Raw genomic sequence first — 24,535 nt, forward strand, 5'->3', positions numbered from 1 at the left:
CGGGATGCGGTGGCCGGCGACGAGCAACTCCGACAAAGACGGCGGAGTACGGCGATGCTCTGGCGGCGAAGTCGGTGGCTGATGGCGGCGCGAAGGGAACGAGCGACTCGGGCGCGCGGCGGCGGGGAACGGGCCAGGCGGGCCCGCGGTGGGCTGCGCGGGCCGCAGCGGAGAGAATAGAGAGGCGCGGCTGAGGTGGCATAGTGTGTTTGGCTGTGGCGACGGGGAAGGCGACGTGGCGAGCTCTGGTTGGCCGGAGTGAGCTGGAGGCTGGACGCGTCCGACGGGCGCGGACATGTCCGGCGGCAGAGTGGGAAGAAGCTAGGGTTTGATCTGCGCGAGATTTCGGAGGGGATCACATATTTATAGGTAGATGGAGTTAGGAGAGTCCAAATGAGGTGCGGTTTTCGGCCACGCGATCGTGATCGAACGACCGAGATGATGGAACATGTTTAGGTGGGTTTTGGGCCACTTTGGAAGGATGTTGGGCTGCAACACACACGAAGCCTTCTCGGTCCCTCGGTTAACCGTTGGAGTATCAAACGAAGTCCAAAAGATACGAAACTTGGCAGGCGGTCTACCGGTAGTAAACCAAGGCCGCTTGGCAAGTCTCGGTCCAATCCGGAAATGTTTAATACCCGCACATGAAAAGAAGGTAGAAATGACCCTCAGAGGAGATAGGAGCGCCGGAATGCAAAACGGGCAACGGGGAAAATGCTCGGATGCATGAGACGAACACGTATGCAAATGAAATGCACATGATGACATGATATGCAATGCATGACACGCAAGCAATGACAAGGCAACAACGGCGAATAACTAGAGGACACCTGGCAAATCGGTCTCGGGGCGTTACATATATACTTTATACATGATACATGTGATGACTAAAGTCGGGTTGGCTCGAGGAGTACCCGCGGTTGATTCACGAATTGGGGGCTGGAAGGACATACTTTCCCGACGGCCCTCTGTGTGGATCTTTGTGGCGGAGCGACATGGCAGGTTGAGACCACCTAGGAGAGAGGTAGGCCTGGCCCTAGTCGGCATTCACGCATACTTAATACGCTTAACGAGATCTTGGTATTTGATCTGAGTCTGGCTACTGGCCTATATGCACTAACCAACTACGCAGGGACAGTTATGGGCACTCGACGTCGTGGTATCAGTCGAAGCCTTCGTGACATCAGCGACTGAGCGGCGCGCGCCGGATTGGACTCGAACGCCTGCTAGGCTAGGTTTGCTTCCGGCCGCCCTCGCAACGTGCAGGTGTGCAATGGGCGATGGGTCCAGACCCCTGCGCCATAGGATTTAGACCGGTGTGCTGACCTCTCTGTTGTGCCTAGGTAGGGCTGCGACATGTTGATCTTCCGAGGCCGGGCATGACCCAGAAAAGTGTGTCCGGACAAAGGGGATCGAGCGTGTTGGGAAATGTGGTGCATCTCTGCAGGGAAGTTAATATATTTGAATAGCCGCGATCTTCGGTAAAAGGATGACTTGGAGTTGTACCTTGACCTTATGACAACTAGAACTGGATACTTAATAAAACACACCTTTTCAAGTGCCAGATACAAACTCGGTGATCGCTCTCTAACAGGGCGACGAGGAGAGGATCGCCGGGTAGGATTATGCTACACGATGCTACTTGGTGGACTTACCTTCTGCTCTCTTCTACATGCTGCAAGATGGAGCTGGCAAGAAGCGTAGTCTTCGATAGGACTAGCTATCCCCCTCTTATTCCGGCATTCTGCAGTTCAGTCCACATATGATACCTTATTCCGTTTGATACCAATGCATACATATGTAGTGTAGCTCCTTGCTTGCGAGTACTTTGGATGAGTACTCATGGTTGCTTTGCTCCCTCTTTTCCTCCTTTCTATACCCAATTGCTGCGACCAGACGATGGAGTCCAGGGGCCAGACGCCACCATCGACGATGACTCCTACTACACTGGAGGTGCCTACTACTACGTGCAGCCCGCTGACGGCGACCAGGAGTAGTTTAGGAGGATCCCAGGCAGGAGGCCTGCGCCTCTTTCGATCTGTATCCCAGTTTGTGCTAGCCTTCTTAAGGCAAACTTGTTTACTTATGTCCGTACTCAGATATTGTTGCTTCCGCTGACTCATCTATGATCGAGCTCTTGTATTCGAGCCCTCGAGGCCCCTGGCTTGTAATATGATGCTTGTATGACTTATTTTTATTTGTAGAGTTGTGTTCTGATATCTTCCCGTGAGTCCCTGATTTTGATCGTACACGTTTGCGTGTATGATTAGTGTACAATTGAATCGGGGGCGTCACATCGAATTAGCCTCACTAACTAATCTTTACAATGACAATAATTCCCGTCATGGCCTTATGCGAAAATGTTGAGTGGGGCCCTTCACAACATTCATGAAGATTATTAAACTAAGCATTCAGCAGAGAATCTCATATCCTTATTACCGTTTGAACACTTATACATACCAAGGTTCATCCATATTCCCGAGAACTAGAGGTCTACTCATACATAGAAACATCAATCATCACACCGATGGCGACGGTAAACGTGGATGGATCAAGCGAGTAATACACGCAACAACACACAAGGGTTTGGGATTACAACGAGATGGATGTGGATGATGATTATGATGATGGTTGATGGAGGGTGATGATGCTAACGTCCGCTTGCACGTGGTGGTGAAGATGGCGATCTCCTCCTTACCAATTCTCCATCCGGAGGCTAGAGTTCTATGTTCTGGATGAATTTCTGGTGTCTCTGTGCGTCTGATCTTCGATGTGATATAGAAGGGTGGAAGTAGCCGACTAGGAGAAGGCGAACACACTTGTACGACCGCTGGTATGAGTGCTTGCGCTCATACCAGAGATCATTTTGCGCTCTGGAGGTCCTGCAGTGCCTCCAACTTCTTCTCAGTTGCTTCATTATTTTATGGTAGATAATAATCACTTTAATTGACATGATTTCATCATCATTTTCTGGAGTTCTTTTCTTAATGCTCCAATTGCTTCAGAAGACGTATCCTGAAAAAATCGTTAAAAAACAGTGCGCGAACGCGATAAAATTCCACAAAGCCTACCATGTATGCACAAAATAAAGATTAAAAACATCATATAATTTGGACTCATCACGAGTGCACTACAATTAACCCGAATCAATTTCGAGAGCAATTATCTAACGTGTACCATTTCAAGGGCTTCTGTAGAAGTCACTTTTTGGCCATGGGAGCGCGCCGAACGGTGTGCCAAGCGGCCGTCATATGTCACACGTTGGACATTTTCTTTGGATATTTTGTACGTGTTTTCAAGTTCTAGATGCTCATTTTTTGGTTTTTGCTTGGTTTACCCTGGTTTTGAAAGTAAAAGAAATTATGTCTTGAAGAAGCAGTGCTTTTTCGCGAGAAGCACAACATGTGTTTGTTCGAGATGCATAACTGTGCTTCCTAAAAGAGAAAAACACATCCTATGAGTGCTTCCGCGAGAAGGACAACCTCTGCTTCCATGAGAAGCATAAGTGTTCTTCACAGGGAAAACATAACCGTGCTTTCCAAAGAAAAGAAACATAGTTTGTACTTGTGCTTTCCGATAATGGAAAAGCACAATCTATACTTCCAAAAAAGGGAAAAGCATAGTCATGCTTATTTTCTTTGAAAAAGCACGATTTTGTTTTGGTTCCATTTTTTCCATTGCAATTTTTTTCTTTGGTTCCTTTTCTTGTTTCAACTTCAATTTTTTTGTTTTTGCTTTTCTTTCTTTTCGATTTCTGTTTTTGGTGATTTTTTGTTTAAAATCCATTAGCATGAGATCTAATTTTGAAGATATCGACGCGAGAAATTTAACAGTGAACATAGTTTGTGATTTTGCGCATGGTTCAAGAGATAAACCATTTTGAAAATGAATCTACAAAAATGGCAAATACTCCCAAATTACACCATTTAACGCAAATGCAGTGTGTCACTTGCCAACACTGACCTTCGATCTCGATCAACTTCTGACGGGAGCAACTAGTTAACGAGCGCTCCTTCGGGAGCCTCGCAACGATCAACGTCATTTGGCGCTCTCAGCCATTCGCCACGTGTCGCGCTCTGGACGTTCCCTCCGTTTTTTTTTCGCACGAGTTTTCGGCTTTTTAAACGGATTTTTCCCGGTTTTTTTGACGTTTTGGTTTTCTCCCAGTCTTCCTTAGCTTTTCGATAAAAAAGATTTTTTTTTCTTTCGCGAAAGTCACGGTTTTTTTCCGTGAGAGGCATGGTTGTGCTTTAGCGAGAGTCACGGCCGTGCCTTTCGGAAACGAAAAAAAACGCGTTTTTTCTTTTTTTTCTTTCGCGAGAGTCACGGTTTTGCTTCCACAAGAGGCACGGTTGTGCTTTCACGAGAGTCACGGCCGTGCCTCTCGGAAAGGGAAAAACAAAACACGTTTTTTGTTTTTTTCACAAGAGTCACGGTTTTGCTTCCGCGAGAGTCACGGCCGTGCCTCTCGAAAAGGGAAAAACAAAACACGTTTTCTGTTTTTTCTTTCTTTCGCAAGAGTCACGGCTTTGCTTCTGCGAGAGGCACGGTTGTGCTTTCGCGAGAGTCACGGCCGTGGCTCTTAGAAAGGGAAAAAAATACGCGTTTTCTGTTTTTTCTTTCGCGAGAGTCACGGTTTTGCTTCTGCGAGAGGAACGGTTGTGCTTTCGCGAGAGTCACGGCCGTGCCTCTCGGAAACGAAAAAAACGCGTTTTTGGTTTTTTTCCTTTTACGAGAGTCACGGTTTTGCTTCCACGAGAGGTATGTGTGTGATTTTGCGAGAGGCAAGGACGTGCCTCTTTCGGAAGGGAAAAAACCATGCTCCCGGTTCGGTTTTTTCGCTCGGTTTTTTTCGTCCGGTCTTTTCATGAAAAAAAGTTCGTCAAAACCTATCAACATGGTATCTAGTTTTGAAGATCTCGACGCGAGGAATCCAATGGTAAAAACGATTCAAGATTTGGACGCACAGTTTAGAAGATAAAATGTTTTGAATAAACGAATCTACGAAAAAAAGAGAAAACTCTCAGGTTGCAACAAGTGGCGCGCTGCATGTGCGTCACTTGTCGTGACCTGGGAAAGTGGAGTGTTCTTTGCAACGAGCCTTTCGACTTCTGACTGATTTTTCAGAACTGCTGTAAAGTAGCGAAATCACTAATTAAGGAGTACTCGTTGCAAAGAGCACTCCACTTTCCCAAGTCGTGACAAGTGGCGCACATACAGCGCGTCACTTGTCGCAATCTGGGAGTTTTCCCTTTTTTCGTAGATCTGTTCATTCAAAACGTTTTATCTCTTAAAACGTGCGTCCAAATTTCAAACTGTTTTCATCGTTGGATTTCTCGCGTCGAGATCTTCAAAACTAGATCCCATGTTGATAGGTTTTGATGAACTTTTTTTTTGACGAAAAAACCGGATGAAAAAAACCGGGCGAAAAAACTGGACCGGAAGCATGGTTTTTTTCCTTTCCGAAAGAGGCACGTCCGTACCTCTCGCGAAATCACAACCATGCCTCTCGTGGAAGGAAAACCGTGACTCTCGTGAAAGGAACAAAAAACAGAAAACGCGTTTTTTTTCCGTTTCCGAGAGGCACGGCCGTGACTCTCGCGAAAGCACAAGCGTGCCTCTCACGAAAGCAAAACCGTGACTCACGTGAAAGAAAAAAAACAGAAAATTCGTATTTTTTTCCCTTTCCGAGAGGCACGGTCGTGATTTTCGCGAAAGCACAACCGTGCCTCTCGCGGAAGCAAAACCGTGACTCTCCTGAAAGAAAAAAAAACAAAAAACACGTTTTGTTTTTCCTTTTCCGAGAGGCACGGCCGTGACTCTCGCGAAAGTACAACCGTGCCTCTCGCGGAAGCAAAACCGTGACTCTCGCGAAAGAAAAAAAAATAGAAAACGCGTTTTTTTTCGTTTCCGAAAGGCACGGCCGTGACTCTTGCTAAAGCACAACCGTGCCTCTCGCGGAAGAAAAATCGTGACTTTCGTGAAAGGAAAAAAAAGAAAACGCATTTTTTCGCGCAAAAAACAATTTTTTTTTGATTTTTTTAATCGAAAAGCTAAGAAAGACTAGGGAAAAACCAAAACGTCAAAAAACCCCGAAAAAAACCGTTTAAAAAGCCGAAAATACGTGCGGAAAATAAATAAAATTCGAAGAGAGCGTCCAGAGCGCGACACGTGGCAAATAGCTGAGAGCGCGCCAAGTGGCGCTGATCGTTGTGAGGCTCCCGAAGGAACGCTCGTTAACTAGTTGCTCGCGTAAAGTAGCTGTTGGGTCTTATAGCTTAGTAGAGCCCATTCATCAAAGCCCAGACACGAAGCCCGCGTTAGGTGTGACAGGCCATCTCGTCTTCTTCCCCCCCACCCGTGAAGTGCCTGAACACGTTCTCCTCCAGCAACAAGCGCTTCGTGGTAAGAGCATCCGCTGCGCTTTCGCTCCCCGGCAAATCGAGCTCATGGATGGGTTTTACGGCTGCTAATGAGTGTGGGTTCGTGCAGTTCAAGAGCTTCTCGGAGCGGGTGGGGGACATAGTCATCGATGTGTACCGTAGCATCGATAAGGTTAAGGCGGAGCCCTCGAGCGGTTCCTCGTTTTTCCTCGACGCTCTGATGGAGTGGAGGGTATGCATTTTTCTTTCTTTCTCCTGCTTTTTATTTATTTTGTATGTGCAAGATTCAACTCCTGGAGCAACGGGAAAGCTAATTTGCTGACTAGAACATTGGGAAAGCTTAATCGCCTTAATTAGTTTTTTTTGATAATTCTCATATAGTTTGGTTATTGTGATAGATGCACTTGAATGTTGACAGTTTGCAATTGGGAATATTAGTGGAAACAGAACTCAAAAAATTTAAATCCCACCAGCCAAGACAATTTTTCTTACCTGCTTTGTATGTATTTGACATATATTATGGTATTTCTATTATGTGCCTTGCATATTATTGGTAAAGTTTCGAATCTCAGGATCACAAACCTTGTATGATACATTATGGTGATGTCCAAAGGCTGCAACTACTCATGCCACATCATGATCCTAGATCTACTGCAGAATTTCAGTTACACATAACAATGAAATCCAAACCACTAAAGGAACATAAATTGACAAATGATCATCCCTTTGTTGTTTCAATATCCACAATTAAATATCCACCCAGCAGTTGACTTGTCTGAAAGTTACATCTTTTTGATTCCCAAACACAGGAACCAGTTCAAACTGTTTTCTTCACACAAACTAATAATCCAGGAGAATGGATACATCAAAACGGGAGAAATATATTTATGTACTTCCTCTGTAAACAAATATAAGAGCGTTTAGATCACTATTTTAGTGATCTAAATGCTCTTATATTTCTTTACAGAGGGAGTATACATCTTTACAGAAGCCACAACCATGCATATACTGTCCTAACCATCCCCCAATAATAACAACAGTAATTCACCAACATGCAAAACTCCTTATAGCCACTCGCCCACTCCAACTCATTCGTTGTCCCATTCCACGCTCCTTTAAGCCCACATAATCTGTGGAACAGTTTAATGATTCATCTTACTTTTCAGTCTTCCAGAATACTGATGACACAAAGACTTCGTGGCATAACTAACAAAAACATAACTCACCTTGCATATTACACATAACACATAGTAATAGAAAAACAAAGTAAATGAAGAAGATCACCCATTCAGTCTTCGTTGGTACCATGATTTGCTTATTGCGGTCAGCAGGCTAACATTCCGACTCGTTACAAATTGGAATATTACAACCCCAAACAGCTCTAACCTAAGCCAAGGCGTTAAAAACTCAAGTTGCCAGTTGCCATTATAAAACACTGATCCATGAAAACTGTGGCCAGCGTGTCATTTGTCGATCATTTCAAACTTTCTAAGCACTTGAAGACCTACACCTGAGGATGTGTTAAACTCTACATTGCAAATTGTAGATGACTCCCCAGTCAACTGAGAAGTCCATGCCATTGTGAAACCAAAAAGAACAAACTAAAATAAATATCAATTTAACCCAAATTATCTTCTTATCTGCACTTCATGCACACACCAATTTTTAAGTATACCTTGGCGGAACTATGCTAGTCCCCACACCCCTGTTCAACTCCAGATGACGAAGCTTGGAACTTTAGGAGCAATTGTAGACTTCTGAATTTCAAAGAAGTGTCCTTAGCTTCCTAAGCTTATAATTGTAGACTTCAGGAGTAACTGTTTCAAATTTCACAGGACGTCCTTAATCTTCCAATCAGTCGATGGCAATATTATATTTTAGATTAAGATTCTGCATTTAGGATCTGAAATGCTCTGTCAACATCTATATTTTTCATAGGAGGTTGAGGAACTACTTTTCAGATTTTAGAAGTGGAATGATAAGTGGTGGTCATCACTGAAATTTTTGTCAGCTGTTGGTTGTGATTTTTGAATGTCTGGAGTTTAGGTTTGTATGATTGTGAGACCGTGAGAGTGAGAAGTTGCTGTGACGATGATGTTTGCTCATTCATACCTATTGTGGCTGGTTGTGCAATGACCTGTAGTGATCTAGAATTAAGGTTCCTAACACATGTAGACATTTCTGAGTTTGTATTCTGTCTAGCTTCTGTGGAAGTTTATTCCGTGAATCGTACATCTTTAGTGATTGACAAACATTCTGCTACCCTCTTAATTTTGTCTTGTTCTTGTGATTTAGGAGCTGAATACTGCAGAAGACTTCATCTCGTTTTACGATGAGATGATACCATTGGTGCAGACATTGCCACAAATCGTATTGCACCGTGAGAAAATATTTTCTGGGCTGCTACAACGAGTAAATATGGCGGCACGATTGTCGCTCGAGCCAATATTCATGTAAGTGGGTCATCGTTTCATGAATCTATTTGAATGGAGTGACTTGGTGGTACTTAAAACATGTTATATGCCGTCGTTTGCCTTCCCATGTTTTTTGGATTTGGTTCACAGATAGAATGACTGGTATTACACTGAATATTTTCATTTGGGATCTAAGTTAGATGCCGCGTCCCACATTGTTTCCAAAAGCTTTCATGCAAAGAAAGCTGGAAAGGAACCCAAATTTGACATCCTCTTCGATCATCTGCCAGGACTTGCTGCTTTGGAGTTGTTGTGGACTTGTTTGTATATAGTTGTATGGCTGTTGTATATGCTATATCATGTGTATGTATGCTCTGGTACATAGTTAAATTGAGCTTACTGAACTGAGGCTATGTAATATTTTTGGATCACTTAAACTGTTTTTTGAACATTAACATGTGGGATTTGGGAAAGGTGTGCTGAACTACTCTCTCATGAGTGGATTGGTCGAAATATTGTATCGTCTGCAATCAAACGTACTAACTTATTCCTTGCTTATGATGCCAAGCCTGGCCTTCAAAGATTTCAAATGAGTGTCAGCAGGGCTATACTGAACTGCAATGCGCTGGCCCTTGCATGATGCAATATAATGTTTAAACTTCTTTGTTATGTGATACCTAAAGTAAACTTCCACCTAGAGTATCCCTCATTTAGTTTGCCAGTCCCATATTTCTTTTTTTGATTTTGAAATTTACTGAGGGGATCTTGAATTTCCTTGTTCAGTATTCTGGCGTCATTTTCAAATTTACTGTGGGTATAGTATCTTTAATACATAGCTCTGGACTTCAGTATCATGTACTAGAGTCAGCTTGTTCAAATGTTACGTTTGTTTTCTACATTCTTGTGTCTTGTTGGTGTTAATTACTATTTTAGCTATTATTGGAGGTCTAAAGTGATTTTTTGTTTACATGCAGGTTAATTGCAGAATTCGCCAGGGATATTCTAGAGGAATTTTTGCCGTGAGTTTCCTAATTCAAATAGTATTAATATTCATCTAGCATGATTGTTTACTTATGGCTTCATACTTCCTTGTTCACTTTGGTGGCCATTCTTATTTGGTTCTTTTTCTTAAGAGGGTTTAAACTTCTTCCCATTTTGTTGATTGCAGGTTTCTAGCAAGACACGCTAGTGCTATTTTGGCTCTCCTTAGTGATGGGGGTGATCGTGACCCTGAAATCCTGGAGCAGGTAGAATATCTTATTATTCTGATTTTAACATATTGTGGTTCAGTAAGACATAATGATGTGTTGCATTTCAGGTCTTCACATCTTGGTCACGCATAATGATGTACTTGCAGAAGTATCTAGTAAAAGATGTTGTTCAGATTCTCAGGTTAGTTTTTGCCTGCAAGAAATGAGATCTACGCACGTTTTTAAAACTCGAACCCATTTTATTATCTCTTCACCAGGATAGAGTAAACAACTTGCGTGTATCATATTTTTCCACCATCAAACTTACTGCAAATTCCTTATCATCTCTGAAGGATCACATCTCCGCTGAGATTTTTCCCAAAGGATTATGTGAGAGAATTTATGGCTGAATCTGTTTCATTTTTGCTGAGGAATGCACGTAATGATCAACTAACACAAGGTATTGTTCTATTTTTTTTTCTGTCCTTCTCTGAACTGGATAGCATGTTTAACCGTGGGAATAGTCCCGCCTTTGCTCGATTAGAGAAGAGTGGTGATGCTTCTGCCTGCCTACTGTGCGATGATATTGTAAATCTTGTCTCCAATTTGGTGGATTACCAGACTTCTGAGTTTAATCTTTCTTAGCATTAGCTTCATATTGTATGCAAGTACTCAGCAATTCAGTGGCTTATTTTTGTTGAGGCACATTATTTTATGTAAGAGTCATATCTAGAACACTTCCTTTGTGAAATACATATTGTTTGCTTCAGCCCCACCAGTTAAGCCAGACACTCTAAACTCAGCCTCCAAGTATTTATATTTTTGGGTTGGGAAGCGCAGGTGTGGGGAATGCTGCTATGATGCCAGACCTTGTTATGAGGTATATTATCTTCTGTTATATTAACTACCTTTACCCCCCCTTTTGTTTTTTAGGTTTAATGAAAGCTCTGTTTGAGGCTGCTAAAAAATCGTCACCTATACGGATAGACGGGGTGACTGCGTTGTTGTGGCACGTAATGAGAGGAACTTACACAAAGCTTCACTCAAGAGCTGGAAATGTCATGGAGTTCTTGTTGAGCAAGTCAATATGTACCACTATCGACAATAAATTCCCAGATGGTCAGATAACATCTTGTAGACGATGTACTGTTGTAATTTTTATGCCCATTAGCTGCATTGCCTTGTACTTTCACTGATCCTATATGTTGATTTTTTTTGTTGGATACCTCATTATCGTCTCAGTTTAATTGAACTGTACGCATCTATTGTTGATTCACTGAGTTAGATTTGTCTACCGTTCTAACCATGATTTAGTAACTGAAAATATCCTTTGTGAATTATACGAATGGCGATGTTTGTATTGCAAATGGCTATTTTCGTTTATATTGTCATCATTATTCAGTAATGTAATCATTGGATTAATACAATATGCAGGGTCTTCTACTACTCGTGAGGTCATAACTGGTGTTATCCATAGATTATGCAACGAAGTGGATCAGAAAGAGTTGACGTTGATATATACTTGCTTGTTTAAAGAAATCAAAAGCTGCATTAAGGATGACTGTTTGGGGCACTTGAAACACATGATTGATTTTCTTACATTTGCTCTAGAAAACAGCAAGCAGAGTGATATGCTTGGTAAGAGCTTGTCTCACCATCCATATGCTTTTTATTGTTTCGAGTTCTGTTGGTAGTTTTAATTAGAATATCTTTCTGTATTTTCCCCCTTTTCAGACAAGGCTGATGTTCTTGAACTTGTTAAGTTGCTGATCCATAAGTATGTTAGGCCTGGTAGCAGGACAGGAGAAGCTTCTTCATCTGAGTTTCTTGGGAGTATCTTGGACTTTCTTCTTTGTGTTTTGGATGTTCCAGTTATTTCTTGCAATTTATCCATCATATACGCCCCTGTATTTGAACTAACCAATTTGAGGTAAATTATGCCTGTAGAACCCATGGTCATATTATTTATATATTCCAAAAGCAATCTAGCACAGCTCACGGTTTAATTCTGACATTTCAGCGCGGTTGCCTTTCTGAAAAAGCTTTGCATGAAAGGCCCACAAATTATAAAAGCTTTTGAGAGTCAGATACTGAGGTATGCACTAGTAATTGTTGTTATACTTCAAATAGTACTTGTACAATTCCACACATGAAGATTTGACCCTGCAATTTTATGCCTTGCAGTGCAATGGATAATATTCTTGAGACTTCACCCGAGGAAGTTCTCTTTATCCTTCTGCATTTATTTAAGAAAGCAACAGATGGAGTAACTCCTCATGACATTGATGGTAGTCATCTTGATCGGGAGAAGAAAGTGTACAAGTTCTGTGATTCAAATGTCCGTTTATGGATAGAGGTTGTAGATGATATAGTCAAGACAGGCAATCATTCGAGTAATCTGGTCAGTGTAAAGGAAGCTGCTATACTATGGGGATCTGTTCGCTGCTACTCAAATGTTAAAGACGCCCCTCAAGATAGTTTAGCAATGCTGAATAAGTTTATTCGCAGCCTTGATCTGTTACTTGAGGTGCAAGAAGGTGATTGTACTTGACGATTTATGTACTTTGTTACATTAACCATCTGCAGTCTTCTGAAAAGGCACAATTTTTGTCGACATGCAGATAGCATTAGTGGTCTTCCGAAGAATACCTGGAGAAGTCTACTTGGTGCAGCATTATTATCGTACCATGAAATACTGCTGGTTAACGTCGGTAAAAAATCAGAATTAAGTTTCTTCCTATCTCTTGCCAAGAGGCACAGCACATGTCCGCAAGTACTCTCTGCTGTAGCCGAATATTTGGATTCCCTACATGGGTAAAGTTGTTTCTGCTCTAACTTTCTACTCCCTCTGTCTCAAAATATAAGACGTTTTTTGACACTTATATTTTGAGACAGAGGGAGTACTTATTTTGATCAATTTTCACGGTTATTCAATTCTCTATGTTTGTTTCTGTGAGCAGAGCAACTTCCCTGGGGATGACGGAAGAATTCGATCCACAGAATATCTTGAATTCATTCTGTATCTTTGGTGCTAGCTTGAGCAGTCCAAATAAGAATGTCCGGGTTTTGACATTGAGGATTTTATCTTATTATGCAAAGATGGATCAACGCCTAGGCTCAGATGATGAGCGGCCACATAAGAGGCGAAAAGCAGAAGATTCTGCAGAGGAAACTCTTGAACCTAAATACACTAATGTACGTTCTGGCAGCTAATATTTCACTTGCTATTTGCTGTTTTTATTCTAACATCTCCCTTGAAATCAGGTTGTCGATACTCTTCTCGCTGTTGAATCAACTCCAGTTTCAGTATCTACTAGCCGCAAAATTGCTATCTTTGTTTCTCGGATACAAATGAGTCTATCTTCTAATACGGTTCATGATGATTACATACCTCTTCTCTTTCATGGGATTATTGGCATCTTATACAATCGATTTAGTGATCTGTGGCCACCAGCACTGGATTGTCTTGCTGTCCTTGTTAGCAAACACAAGGATCTTGTCTGGAGTCGGTTTATTCAGTTTATTGCAGTTTATGAGTCAAAGGGTCTAACCGTGAGAAACCAAGAGAAGCTGCAAGCTGTGTCCCACCCAGAATGTATGTCTCATCCATCTGTAATTTTCTGTTTGTATTTTCTTCTATGTAAACCCACCCCTATGCTCCATTTACCTTTGTTCTCATTCACTGCATGTTTCATTTTGAGTTTCTCCTGTCCATCTCTTGTATTGCTGTATTTCTGACTCTATTTATGTTAAAGAGGACAAATAGAAAGAAATAATTTTTGTTGCTCTATATGGGAGTTGATGAGTATGTTGAGACACTGTGGCTTTGCATCCCATTGTGTTGAGACTGTTGTGCTTGTGCCTCTGTCTTGGTAAACTGCACATATAGCTTTTCAAGCTTTCACCAAGTTTTTATTTCCTACTAATTGGCCTTAGGAGACCCAAACTTGTGAGACGATGCTTGGTGGATTGATTAAGTGTTATGGTATTTGGATGTCAATAAGCATGCAACAGTAGTGACTGCAGACCTTTTGTTTGTTATGGACTTATGGTTAAGTACTTGAAGTCAAGTTTATGTGCTTAAGTGCTTTTACCATTTCTTATTTCAATCTTTGATTTTTGCAGCTATTATTGACTGCTTCAGCTTATATCTTGCTACGGATTTTGATTATACACCCCTTGAGACGATTGCTACACTATTGCTTCAAGCCCTCCAAAAGATACCTGATGTTGCTGAGTCTTGCTCTCGACATGTTGTTCCATTATTTCTAAACTTCATGGGCTATACCGATGGCAGCATCACTAGGTATTTATGGATGACATTATTTATGCAGCTCAGACTTGAATACTGAATCTCCAATCCTTAATGCCCTTTTTAATCTTGATTTTGACAGTGTCGATTCATATATGTCTGACAAGTGTAAAGGCAAACAATGGAAAATGATTCTAAAAGAATGGCTGAACTTGTTGCGAGCAATGCGCAATGCTCGATCACTGTCCCAGAGCAAGATTATTCAGGAAATATTAACTGAAAGGTTTGTGAATTTTGTAATGTTGCTAATATGAATTTCCTGCGTGTGAGGTGCTGCATGGAAATTTATGACTAATTAACATTTATTGCCAGGGTCCTCGATGAGAGTGATCCTGATATACAGGCAAAAGCATTGGATTGCATTCTGAACTGGAAGGATGAATTCCTAATCCCATACATTCAAAACCTTAAGAATCTGATCGGCTTGAAAACTCTCCGTGAAGAACTCACCACGTGGGCAGTTTCACATGACTCTTTGTCTATCCAGAAATGTCACAGAAGTCATGTTGTTCCTTTGGTTATTCGTGTGTTAACACCTAAAGTAAGAAAACTGAAGCTGCTTGGTTCTCGAAAGGTTGGTATCTTTAGTTAGCAAAAGAAATATTTGTATTTCAGTTCACCTGAAAGCTAACTTCTATACGTTTTGTATTGTTGTGCAGCACACGGGGGTTAGCCATCGAAAGGCCATTCTCCGTTTCCTTCTGCAGTTTGATGCAAAGGAGCTTCAGCTCTTTTTCTCGTTACTACTAAAGTCCTTGATCCCTGGGAGCCTTCAACTTGAAATGTTCTCTTGTCAGTCTGACAACCTACTTGAAAGTATTTCTGATGCCGTGGGAACTTCGTCCAGCATCTGTCTAGAGAGTCTTACATGGAAAAGGGCAAATGGTTTTCTTCATTTAGTTGAAGAGATTTTTGGTACTTTCGGCATGACACATATAGGTCCATTTCTTAATGCTCTATTGATCATTGTTGTTCGGTTGCTGGAGAGTTGCATGCGGAATCTTGGAAACAGCAGCGATGAGAAAGATCCTTGTAAACAATCAAATCACCCTGATAATGGTTGTTCCAATGACCAGGAAGCTGACAATTCCATAGATCTGAATGAATGCCCAAATGAGATGACAGTAGCCGACGATACTGAGGTGTGTCACGTTATATAAACATCACCTGCAAAAATATGCAGTGCTGTCACCTTTAATATTGGTTTAGTTATTACAGATCTGTACCATGTTGTTTGGCAGAACTACCAAATAGCTGTTCTGTTCTTCCTGGAAAAAATTTGTTGATGATTTGCCCAATTTAATCTAGAAGTATCTGATATTTTAGGGAAAAACTAGTTAAACATATTTTATAGCATATAACAAGTGTAATTACTGTTTGATATGACGGTTCTGTCAGTCTTACTTGAATTTATCGTATGTGTACCCGTCATTATTTCTCCGATCAAAGTAGCGTACACTGTGTTGACAAATCATGAATATCTTCTCTGTTACTGTTTGTTATGATGGTTCTGTCAGTCTTACTCAAAGTTATCGTGTGTACCCGTCATTATTTCTTCGATCAAAGTAGCGTACACTGTGTTGACAAATCATGAATATCTTCTCTGAACTAATCCCTGTCTCACTCTTTTATGCAGGCAAGTGCCTCAGTCAAGCAGTTAAAGGATCTTAGGTCCTTATGTATTCGAATCGTTTCCTTGGCACTTGGTCAGTATGAAAGTCATGACTTTGGAGAATACTTCTGGAGTACTTTTTTTGCTTCTGTGAAACCTCTGATTGACTGCTTCAGACAAGAGGCTGGCAGTAGTGAGAAACCGAGCTCTTTATTTTCTTGCTTCATGGTTATGAGTCAGAGCCCAAAATTAGCACCACTATTAGGGACTAATAACCTTGTACCGGCTATATTTTCTATTTTGACTGTGAGGACTGCATCAGAATCTATCACCTCCTATGCACTTGAGTTTATTGAGAATCTATTGAGGCTCGATAATGATTTGGAGCAGCAAGAAGATCACTCGGTGAAGAAAATTCTTGCTCAACATATGGATGTTCTTCTCAACAGTCTCCATGATTTTGTTAATTATCGCAAAGAACTTCACAGGTATATGCTTTTGTTTGTGTGGAGTCTGACAAATGGCACTGAAGTGCTCATGTCTTCTTATTATTGTATTGATCTATATTTTATGGTCAAGCATCTCTTATGAGTAGTCAGGGCCTTAAAGTTGTCTTCTTACTAACTCACATACCATCATTCCCTTGATGCGATGCATGTTTTTTTCTTTTGAAAACTCTGCTTGGATCTTATCCATATTGTTTGGAGAGAAACTATGAACTTCAAGAAAAAGAACTCACTACACCACTAAAGTTATTTTGGTTCGAGCACTTCTCTCGAGTTCAGTTGAACATGTTAGTGGAAGATACAAATTAGTGACATCAATTGTGCATTGTTCGGGGCATTCTGTTTCTTGCCTGGAGGTGCCTCACATTGAAGTTATTACTCATTTTTGGAGCTTATGTTCAGAATGTTCCTTTTGATTTGTACAGGAGATCTGGGAGATGGCTTGGGCAACGTGAACTTAGGTTGTTTAAACTATTGCTAAATTACATCACAGATCCTTCAGCTGCAGAGCATGTTGTAGATCTCGTCCTTCCGTTTTTTAGTAAGAAGGATTTGAACTCTGGTAAGCCTATCTTCAAGTCAAGTTTATCCTGTGCACACATCTGATTTGTATTCAACATGCACAAATGGGACATGAGATCATTCATTATTTTTCACCTCACTTGCAACATTCTAGGCTTCTAGCACCCTTGACATGTTTTGCCCTCTTCTGTATCATGTCTTTTATTCAACAGATGAGTGTCTGGAAGCTCTACATGTTGTAAGGGGAATAATACAAAATCTACGACACGGTGTGTGTGTAAAAATTGTAAATGCGCTCAATCCATTGCTTGCGACTGTTGGACTCGAGCAGCGGCTATGTATCTGTGATATTTATGATGGGCTTTCATTGCATGAGTCTTCAATGTCCTCTCTGGTAATTATTGCTTTTCTTGTGATGTAATGTCATCTGAGTCAGCTTTGCCCCAGTACCTGTTCCTTTCCTATTTACAGTCTTAGTTGTGATAGTTGGTCCTTCTTACAGGCTCGGTTACTGCGAGATCTGAATGCGGTTTCAACCTCAGAACTAGGTGAACTAGATTATGACATGAGAATCAGAGCATATGATACGGTTCAGCCGCAGTTATTTCACGGCATGCAAGAAGAACATATAGGTGCCATATTATCTCACTGCGTGTATGATATGTCATCCGACGAGCTAATTTTCCGGCAAAGTGCATCCAGGGCTCTTCAATCATTCCTGGGATTCTCTGCATCAGTTATGAACAGTGACCCCGGCGGCTCTGTTGAAACAGCCACTGTTAAACCTGGAGACAACAATTCCAGAAACATTTGCACAAAAGGCCGTATTCAACAAATATTAGAGAGAACTTACCTTCATAATATGGGAACAGCGATGTCTAAAGACATATCAGTTCAAAAGGTCTAAATTCTGGCTACCTTTTGTATAAACTATATGATTTTACTAACTGAAAAGAAGAAATTAATGCTTTTGTAATTTCAGGAGTGGATCATTTTACTTCGGGAGATGGTCTATAATTTTGATCATGTACCATCCTTAAACTCCTTCAGGCCTCTCTGTAAAGACGATCTGGATGAAGATTTTTTCCACAACATAATTCATTTACAGGTAATTTTACTCAATTCGTTCACCTCAAGAGTCTAAAGTTCCAAACAAATAACAGTAGTTCTTATTTGTATGGTCGTATCCATTAATGCAGGCTGGTAAAAGATCCAAAGCGTTATCTCTTTTCAGGCAGGCAATGAAAGATACCAACTTTTCGGAGGTAAATATTAAATATTGCCAAGTTTTAATTGGTGGAATACGTATCAGATGAAATCTATGTTTTTAAGGCGACGCTTCACTTTAAGGCGCTGGGGGGGGGGGCCTAAAGTGGGCATATTTGCAAAGCGCTGGGGGGGCGCCTAGGCGTCGCCTTACGGACGCCTTAAAAAACATAGGATGAAATGAATAGCTGCCACAGATGACTGCCTATTTGTTTGAATGTTTAGTTCAAAGTTCAGTCTGTCAATGACTATATCTTTTGCTATTGATTGCCATAATGGGTGTTTGTGGGGTGCATCTCACCCCATTTAGTATGAAATAGCACATTAACCATGGTGCAATGTGCACTATCTTGCTTGGCTGCAGGATTATTTCTTCTTGGCTTTATGAAGCTAATATTGCTCATTAGTTCTCACACAATATTAGCTGGCACAACAAATTCATATGGATGAATCTTCTGATTCATGTTGTCTCCTTTTTTAATCCACTAACTTCAATTCTTTTGCTTTTGGTTTAGGACGTGACTATGAAAGTCTTTGTTCCACTGTTTTTCAATATGTTTTTTGATGTCAAAGCTGGGAAGGGTGAACATGTAAGAGATGTATGTTTGGATACACTTTCTTCTGTTGCTGCCAAAGTGCAGTGGGAGCATTACAGAACAATATTGATGAGATGCTTCCGTGAGTTGAGTCTCAAGCCTGATAAGCATAAAGTCATTTTGAGGCTAATATGTGCTGTGTTAGATGTGTTTCATTTCATGAAACCCGCAACTGATATCTCGAGTAATTCTGATGGTATGATTGGAGATTCTCATTCTTCCGTTACATTCTCCTCAACCATAGTCTCTTTGGAGAAGCAACAATACCTGCGAAAGGTAGTATTTCCACAGGTCCATAAGTTATTAGGAGCCGATCCAGAGAAAGTCAATGTAAGCATAAACCTGGTAGCACTCAAAATACTCAAGTTACTACCGGTTGATTATTTTGAGTCACAACTTTCAAGCATCATACATCGAATCTGCAATTTTCTCAAGAATCGTCTTGAAAGCGTACGTGATGAAGCAAGGTCAGCTTTAGCTGCATCGCTTAAGGAACTTGGGATTGGTTACCTGCAGTTTGTGGTCAAGATATTGAGGGCGATACTGAAAAGGGGTTACGAGCTACATGTTCTGGGCTACACCCTTCATTTTTTATTATCAAAAACTGTGACTGCTGAGATGAATGGTAGTCTTGACTATTGCTTACAAGATTTGTTGTCTGTAGTTGAGAGTGATATACTTGGAGATATTGCGGAACAAAAGGAAGTTGAAAAGATTGCCTCCAAAATGAAGGAGACAAAGAAGAGAATGTCATTTGAGACTCTTAAGTTGATTGCTCAGAGTATTACATTCAGGACACATTCTTCGAAATTAATCTTGCCAATTTCTGCACATCTTCGGAAGCACCTTACTCCAAAATTAAGAACGAAACTTGAGGCGATGTTACACAGTATAGCCTTGGGGGTTGAGTGCAACCCATCAACTGAAACTTCAAACTTATTTATATTTGTTTACGGCCTTGTTGAGGATACCATTGAAGGGAATGAATCTCAGCGCAAAAAGAATATGGAATCTGGTCCTGGTCAAAAAAACATTCTCAGAATGAATTTCCTAGAACTTGGCGAGAGTGGGTTACAAAATTCCTATATATTTACCAGGTTTGCACTTTCTTTGCTGCGCAATCGGTTGAAGAGCATCAAGCTGCACAAGGAAGATGAGCAACTATTGTCTATGTTAGATCCTTTTGTCAACCTTCTGGGAAAATGCCTGAGTTCCAAGTATGAAAGTGTCCTTTCTGTCACTTTTAGATGTCTTGCCATGTTGGTGAAACTTCCTTTGCCATCTCTCAAGGACAATGCAAATTCTATCAAGAGTGTACTAATGGAGATTGCTCAGAGAACTGGAAATTCTAATGGCCATTTGGTCACATCTTGTTTGAAACTACTTGCTCATTTGCTTAGAGGATTTAGGATTTCACTTTCAGATGATCAACTCCAGATGCTTGTCCGTTTCCCTATTTTTGTTGATCTCCAGACAAACCCATCACCTGTTGCCTTGTCGCTTCTGAAAGCAATTGTCAAAAGAAAATTGGTTTCCCCTGAGATTTATGATATTGTAGTTGGGATAGGAGAATTGATGGTTACAACTCAAACAGAGTCTATACGTCAGCAATGTATGCAAATTCTGCTACAGTTTTTTCTAAATTACCCACTCTCAGGGAAGCGTTTACAACAGCATATTGATTTTTTCCTGACAAACCTGAGGTATGCATGAATCCCCAACAGCTACTACTACTTGCCTTTGGCACTGCATGTGTGACGTACTAACTCTATGAAAATTTGCAGTTATGAGCATGCATCAGGAAGAGAAGCGGTGCTCCAAATGCTCCACGATATTCTTACCAGATTCCCTCAGAGGATTATTGATGACCAGGGTCAAACTATTTTTCTTCATCTGGTAGTTGCCTTGGCAAATGAACAGCACCAGAAGGTGTCTTCTTTGATTGTCGCAGCAATCAAGAAGCTGTTAGGGCGCATTGGTGATCAGGGAAAGAATTCTATTTTTGAGTACTCTCTTTCCTGGTACACTGGTGAAAAACAGAATTTGTGGAGCGCTTCAGCCCAGGTTAATGATTATTACCTTTATGATCTCTCAAACACTATATGCAACGAATTTGAAATCGTCTTGCAAATGGTGCTCTCAATTCGTTTTCACATATTTGGAGGGCATAGAAGTACTTCAATCTGTGATTATTGCATTTATTTAGTTTTTCTTTTTCATGAACTGAAGAAATCTCATTGTATTTTACAGGTTATTAGTCTACTTGTTGGGAATCGCTCATTAGGAATTGGTAAACATCTTGAAAATATTTTGGCTGTTGCGAAGCGAATAATGGAATCTTCTTGCACCGCTTCTGGAGGAGTACAACTAGACTTAACTGGGGAAACTGATCTGCCATTTTGGAAAGAGGCTTACTGTTCTATTCTAATGATGGATAACTTACTTGAACACTTTCCAGAGTTGTATTTCAAACAAAATACAGAGGTATGTATGATTACCTTTTGAGCACTACTAGATGTTATCATGTGTTCTTTTTACTAGCTGTTGCAGTGCTCTTAATAGTTTATTTCCAGAAATATCATGTTTTGCTATTTCCAGAAATATCATGTTTTGCTATTGATGTAATGATATATTCCTTGACTGAAAGCAAACCCTTTAATTGCATACGTTGCACGGATACTTTGATACGTATCGGATACGCGATACGGGGATATGCCTGATACGCCAATTTTCTAAAAACATGGATACGGGGATACGTTTATATATAGATGTATTTATTATTTATTACAAATATGTAAAAAGAATTAAGGAGCTTCTAGGTCAAAGCATGCCTCAATATGATTTCCTATTTCTTTCCTTCTGCTTAGTCCACTTCCATTAATTGGCAGTGAGATTTGCCTAGGTTTGCTGTTTCATCAATCAATGCATCGACTCTCTCTTGCTCACCTTTTAATTGAACAAAAACATTGACAGACATGTTTTCACATGAACTCACGCTGATGTTGGGAATCTTCAAAAGGTGCGCCTTTATTATTGAGGGGATTTCACGTCGAACGAGGGGTTTCAGGTATCCAAAACGTATCGCAGAAGTATCCTAGGTGTATCAAACATTTTTTTTTAAATCAATATATCAAGGGATACTTACGGGACACGTATCGGGTAGTATCGGGGCAGTATCCGGCTGGATACGTGCACTTTCTGAAGTATCCGCGCAACGTTTGCTTAGTACAGCGTTGACAAGATATAGACAGAAAGAATGCTTAGTACAGCTTAGTACAGCTTTAACATCAAAGGAATATAGCATTACATCAATATCATGACAAGATATAGACAGATAGAATGCTTAGTACAGCTCTATATTCCCTGTTTATGCGGAACTGGGTAGTTCCTCGAAAACGAGCAGACGACGCGGAACCACCTCTATATCATAACAAGATATAGACAGAAAATGCTTGGTACAGCTTTAATTGCAGCGTCGTCCGCTTGTTTTCGAGGAACTACCCGGTTCCGCATAAACAGGGAATATGCCGTTCTCTGGAACGTATGGGTTCCGGTTCCTTCGACGAACTAAACACGGGAATGGGCTCTGTGGACGAACCGGCCCATTACATTCCACCCCATGACAGAAACTAAACACACCCTAAGATTGCTACCCCTTGACTGCCCATACATTTTTGTGCTACCATGACACACTTTACTTGCAGGCGATATGGATGACAATTTGCAAGCTGCTGATACATCCCCATTCGAAGTTACGCTATTATTCTAGCGCTCTGGTATTCAAGTATTTTGCTTCAGTAGAGCAGAGGAAAAAAGCGAAGTTGGATGTCACCTCATCGTTCCTTGTCCAACCAAGCAGGCTATTCCTAATTGCTACTGCTTTCTTGAAACAGTTGAGGATGGAGCTAAGTGATACTGCAGAAAATAAGAAAATTGTACAAAATCTTGCATACTCAATCTGTAACTTGCATGTGTTGGTTAAGCAAACAACTTCATCGCATCAGTTTTGGTCTAGCCTTGGTTCTTGTGATCATGGTGCCTTCCTCGAGGGTTTTGAATTGCTTGGTTCAAGAAAAGCAAAGAACACATTTCTCCTCTGCACTGCCTCTTGCACTGACGTAGATGGATCTGGCCTTGACAGCAGTGAAGAACTTGCATCTTTCTTTGTTTCTTGTCTCCTGAAGAAAATGGGAAAAATTGCAATGCAGATGGAGGACATATATGTAAGCACGGGATCATCATCACACAAGTCAATAAGTCATTGGCCGTTGCAAATATTATTCCTGCGATTGCATATGATATTTAATACTTCCTGTATATTTTCTGTGTTTGCAGATGAAGATCGTGTTCAGTTGTTTCAGTACAATTTCACCAAAACTAAACACTGAAGCTGAATTTTCAACCTATGCTGTTCACATGTTGGCCCCATTGTACAAAGTTGCTGAAGGATTTGCTGGGAAAGTCATCAGTGGTATGATCCTTTTCTTCTTTCATATAAATGGGGGGATGTTGCGTATTTTTGTACCAATTTCCTGTTTTTCTGTTCCCTTTGCTTTTGAGGTTAACTTTCTTAGCCAAAACTTGTGCTACCGCCAAATGAGACATGCCAATAATAACATTTTGCTGTGTTGCTTTATAGATGAAGGTAAGCAGTCAGCAGAGTTGACCAGGGACAAACTACGTGATCTCATTGGTGTTGAGAAATTTGTGGAAATTTACAACAGTGTCCGGAAGGACCTGAAAGCAAAGAGGGAGAGCAGAAAGCAGGCTGAGAAGCTTGTTGCAGCCGTCGACCCAGCGCGGCACGCCAAGAGGAAGTTGCGTATGTCTGCCAAGCACCGAGAACACAAGAAGCGGAAGATAACGGCGATGAAGATGGGAAGGTGGTTGAGGTAGTTTTTGTTGGTGCTAGCTTCAAGCAGAAGCAAGTTGTACAGCGTTCACTTCTGTGCGGCAATGCTGTTCTGCTTTTGGACTTTGAAAATTTGGGCTAGACGGCTGGCAGAAAATTTTGTATGCTTGATGTATACATGCATATATCAATCAAGTTATGCTATACGATTGCAGTTTTGTTGACGACCTGTAGAATCCAGTGAATGAATATTGATGAAACTTTCATTACAAGTTTTACTGAACTGGATTTGCTTACCTGAATGCACAACATGGCGAAGCTACTTCTGGGCTTTGGTTGAGGGAGGTGTGTCAGAAATCCAATTCGACTCTTGGGAGCATATGCTCCTGTTAATCAAAAATGTTTTCTGCAATTTATTTCTGAAAAAAGAATATATGTGTTCATTGTTACAACCAAGCACTATCTGCAAATTTTTATGGGAGAGCTTAACATTTTGACCTGTTACCTCAAGTATTACACTTAATCTTGTTTTTTTAACCGATGTTACCTCCCGAATTTTTAAAGTGCACCTTCTATTTTTATAAGAGGTAAAACCTATGGGTAAAAGTCAAAGAACTTGCACGTGGAAACTTATCCATGTCTGTTACACTAAAAGAACTAAAAATCTGAATTTTTAAAGTGCACCTTCTATTTTTTATAGGGGCTAAATACACATGGAGTTATATAGAACTTCACGCGGAAAAATGTCAAAGCATTGCCTGTTACACTAACAAGAACTTCTAATTTTTTTTTTGATTTTTGAAGTGTGCCTACTATTTTTGTTTTCTACTATGTTTTTTTTGTGGGTGAAAAAAGATCTTCATAAGCTCACGAGGGCAGCCC

The 24,535-nt window shown here is 40.8% G+C and overlaps 1 protein-coding gene across 1 annotated transcript; it reads left to right on the forward strand.

The window, feature by feature from the left end:
* Positions 1-2,527: 2,527 nt before the first annotated feature.
* Positions 2,528-23,931, forward strand: LOC125546832 (U3 small nucleolar RNA-associated protein 20). The gene is made up of 32 exons (XM_048710950.1): positions 2,528-2,536; positions 6,334-6,405; positions 6,493-6,615; positions 8,679-8,836; positions 9,772-9,816; positions 9,966-10,044; positions 10,116-10,189; positions 10,341-10,447; positions 10,921-11,106; positions 11,422-11,625; positions 11,722-11,917; positions 12,008-12,082; positions 12,172-12,524; positions 12,609-12,801; positions 12,948-13,182; positions 13,252-13,582; positions 14,113-14,293; positions 14,382-14,522; positions 14,612-14,873; positions 14,959-15,441; positions 15,936-16,399; positions 16,843-16,979; positions 17,152-17,333; positions 17,442-17,840; positions 17,922-18,047; positions 18,139-18,204; positions 18,721-20,504; positions 20,586-20,865; positions 21,052-21,285; positions 22,506-23,024; positions 23,137-23,272; positions 23,441-23,931. The coding sequence occupies exons 1-32, from the start codon at positions 2,528-2,530 to the stop codon at positions 23,695-23,697; spliced, it is 8,091 nt and encodes a 2,696-aa protein (XP_048566907.1). The 3' UTR covers positions 23,698-23,931.
* The last annotated feature ends 604 nt before the right edge of the window (positions 23,932-24,535 follow it).

The sequence above is a fragment of the Triticum urartu genome, chromosome 3, assembly GCF_003073215.2.
Source record: "Triticum urartu cultivar G1812 chromosome 3, Tu2.1, whole genome shotgun sequence".
Classification (NCBI taxonomy): Eukaryota; Viridiplantae; Streptophyta; class Magnoliopsida; order Poales; family Poaceae; genus Triticum; species Triticum urartu.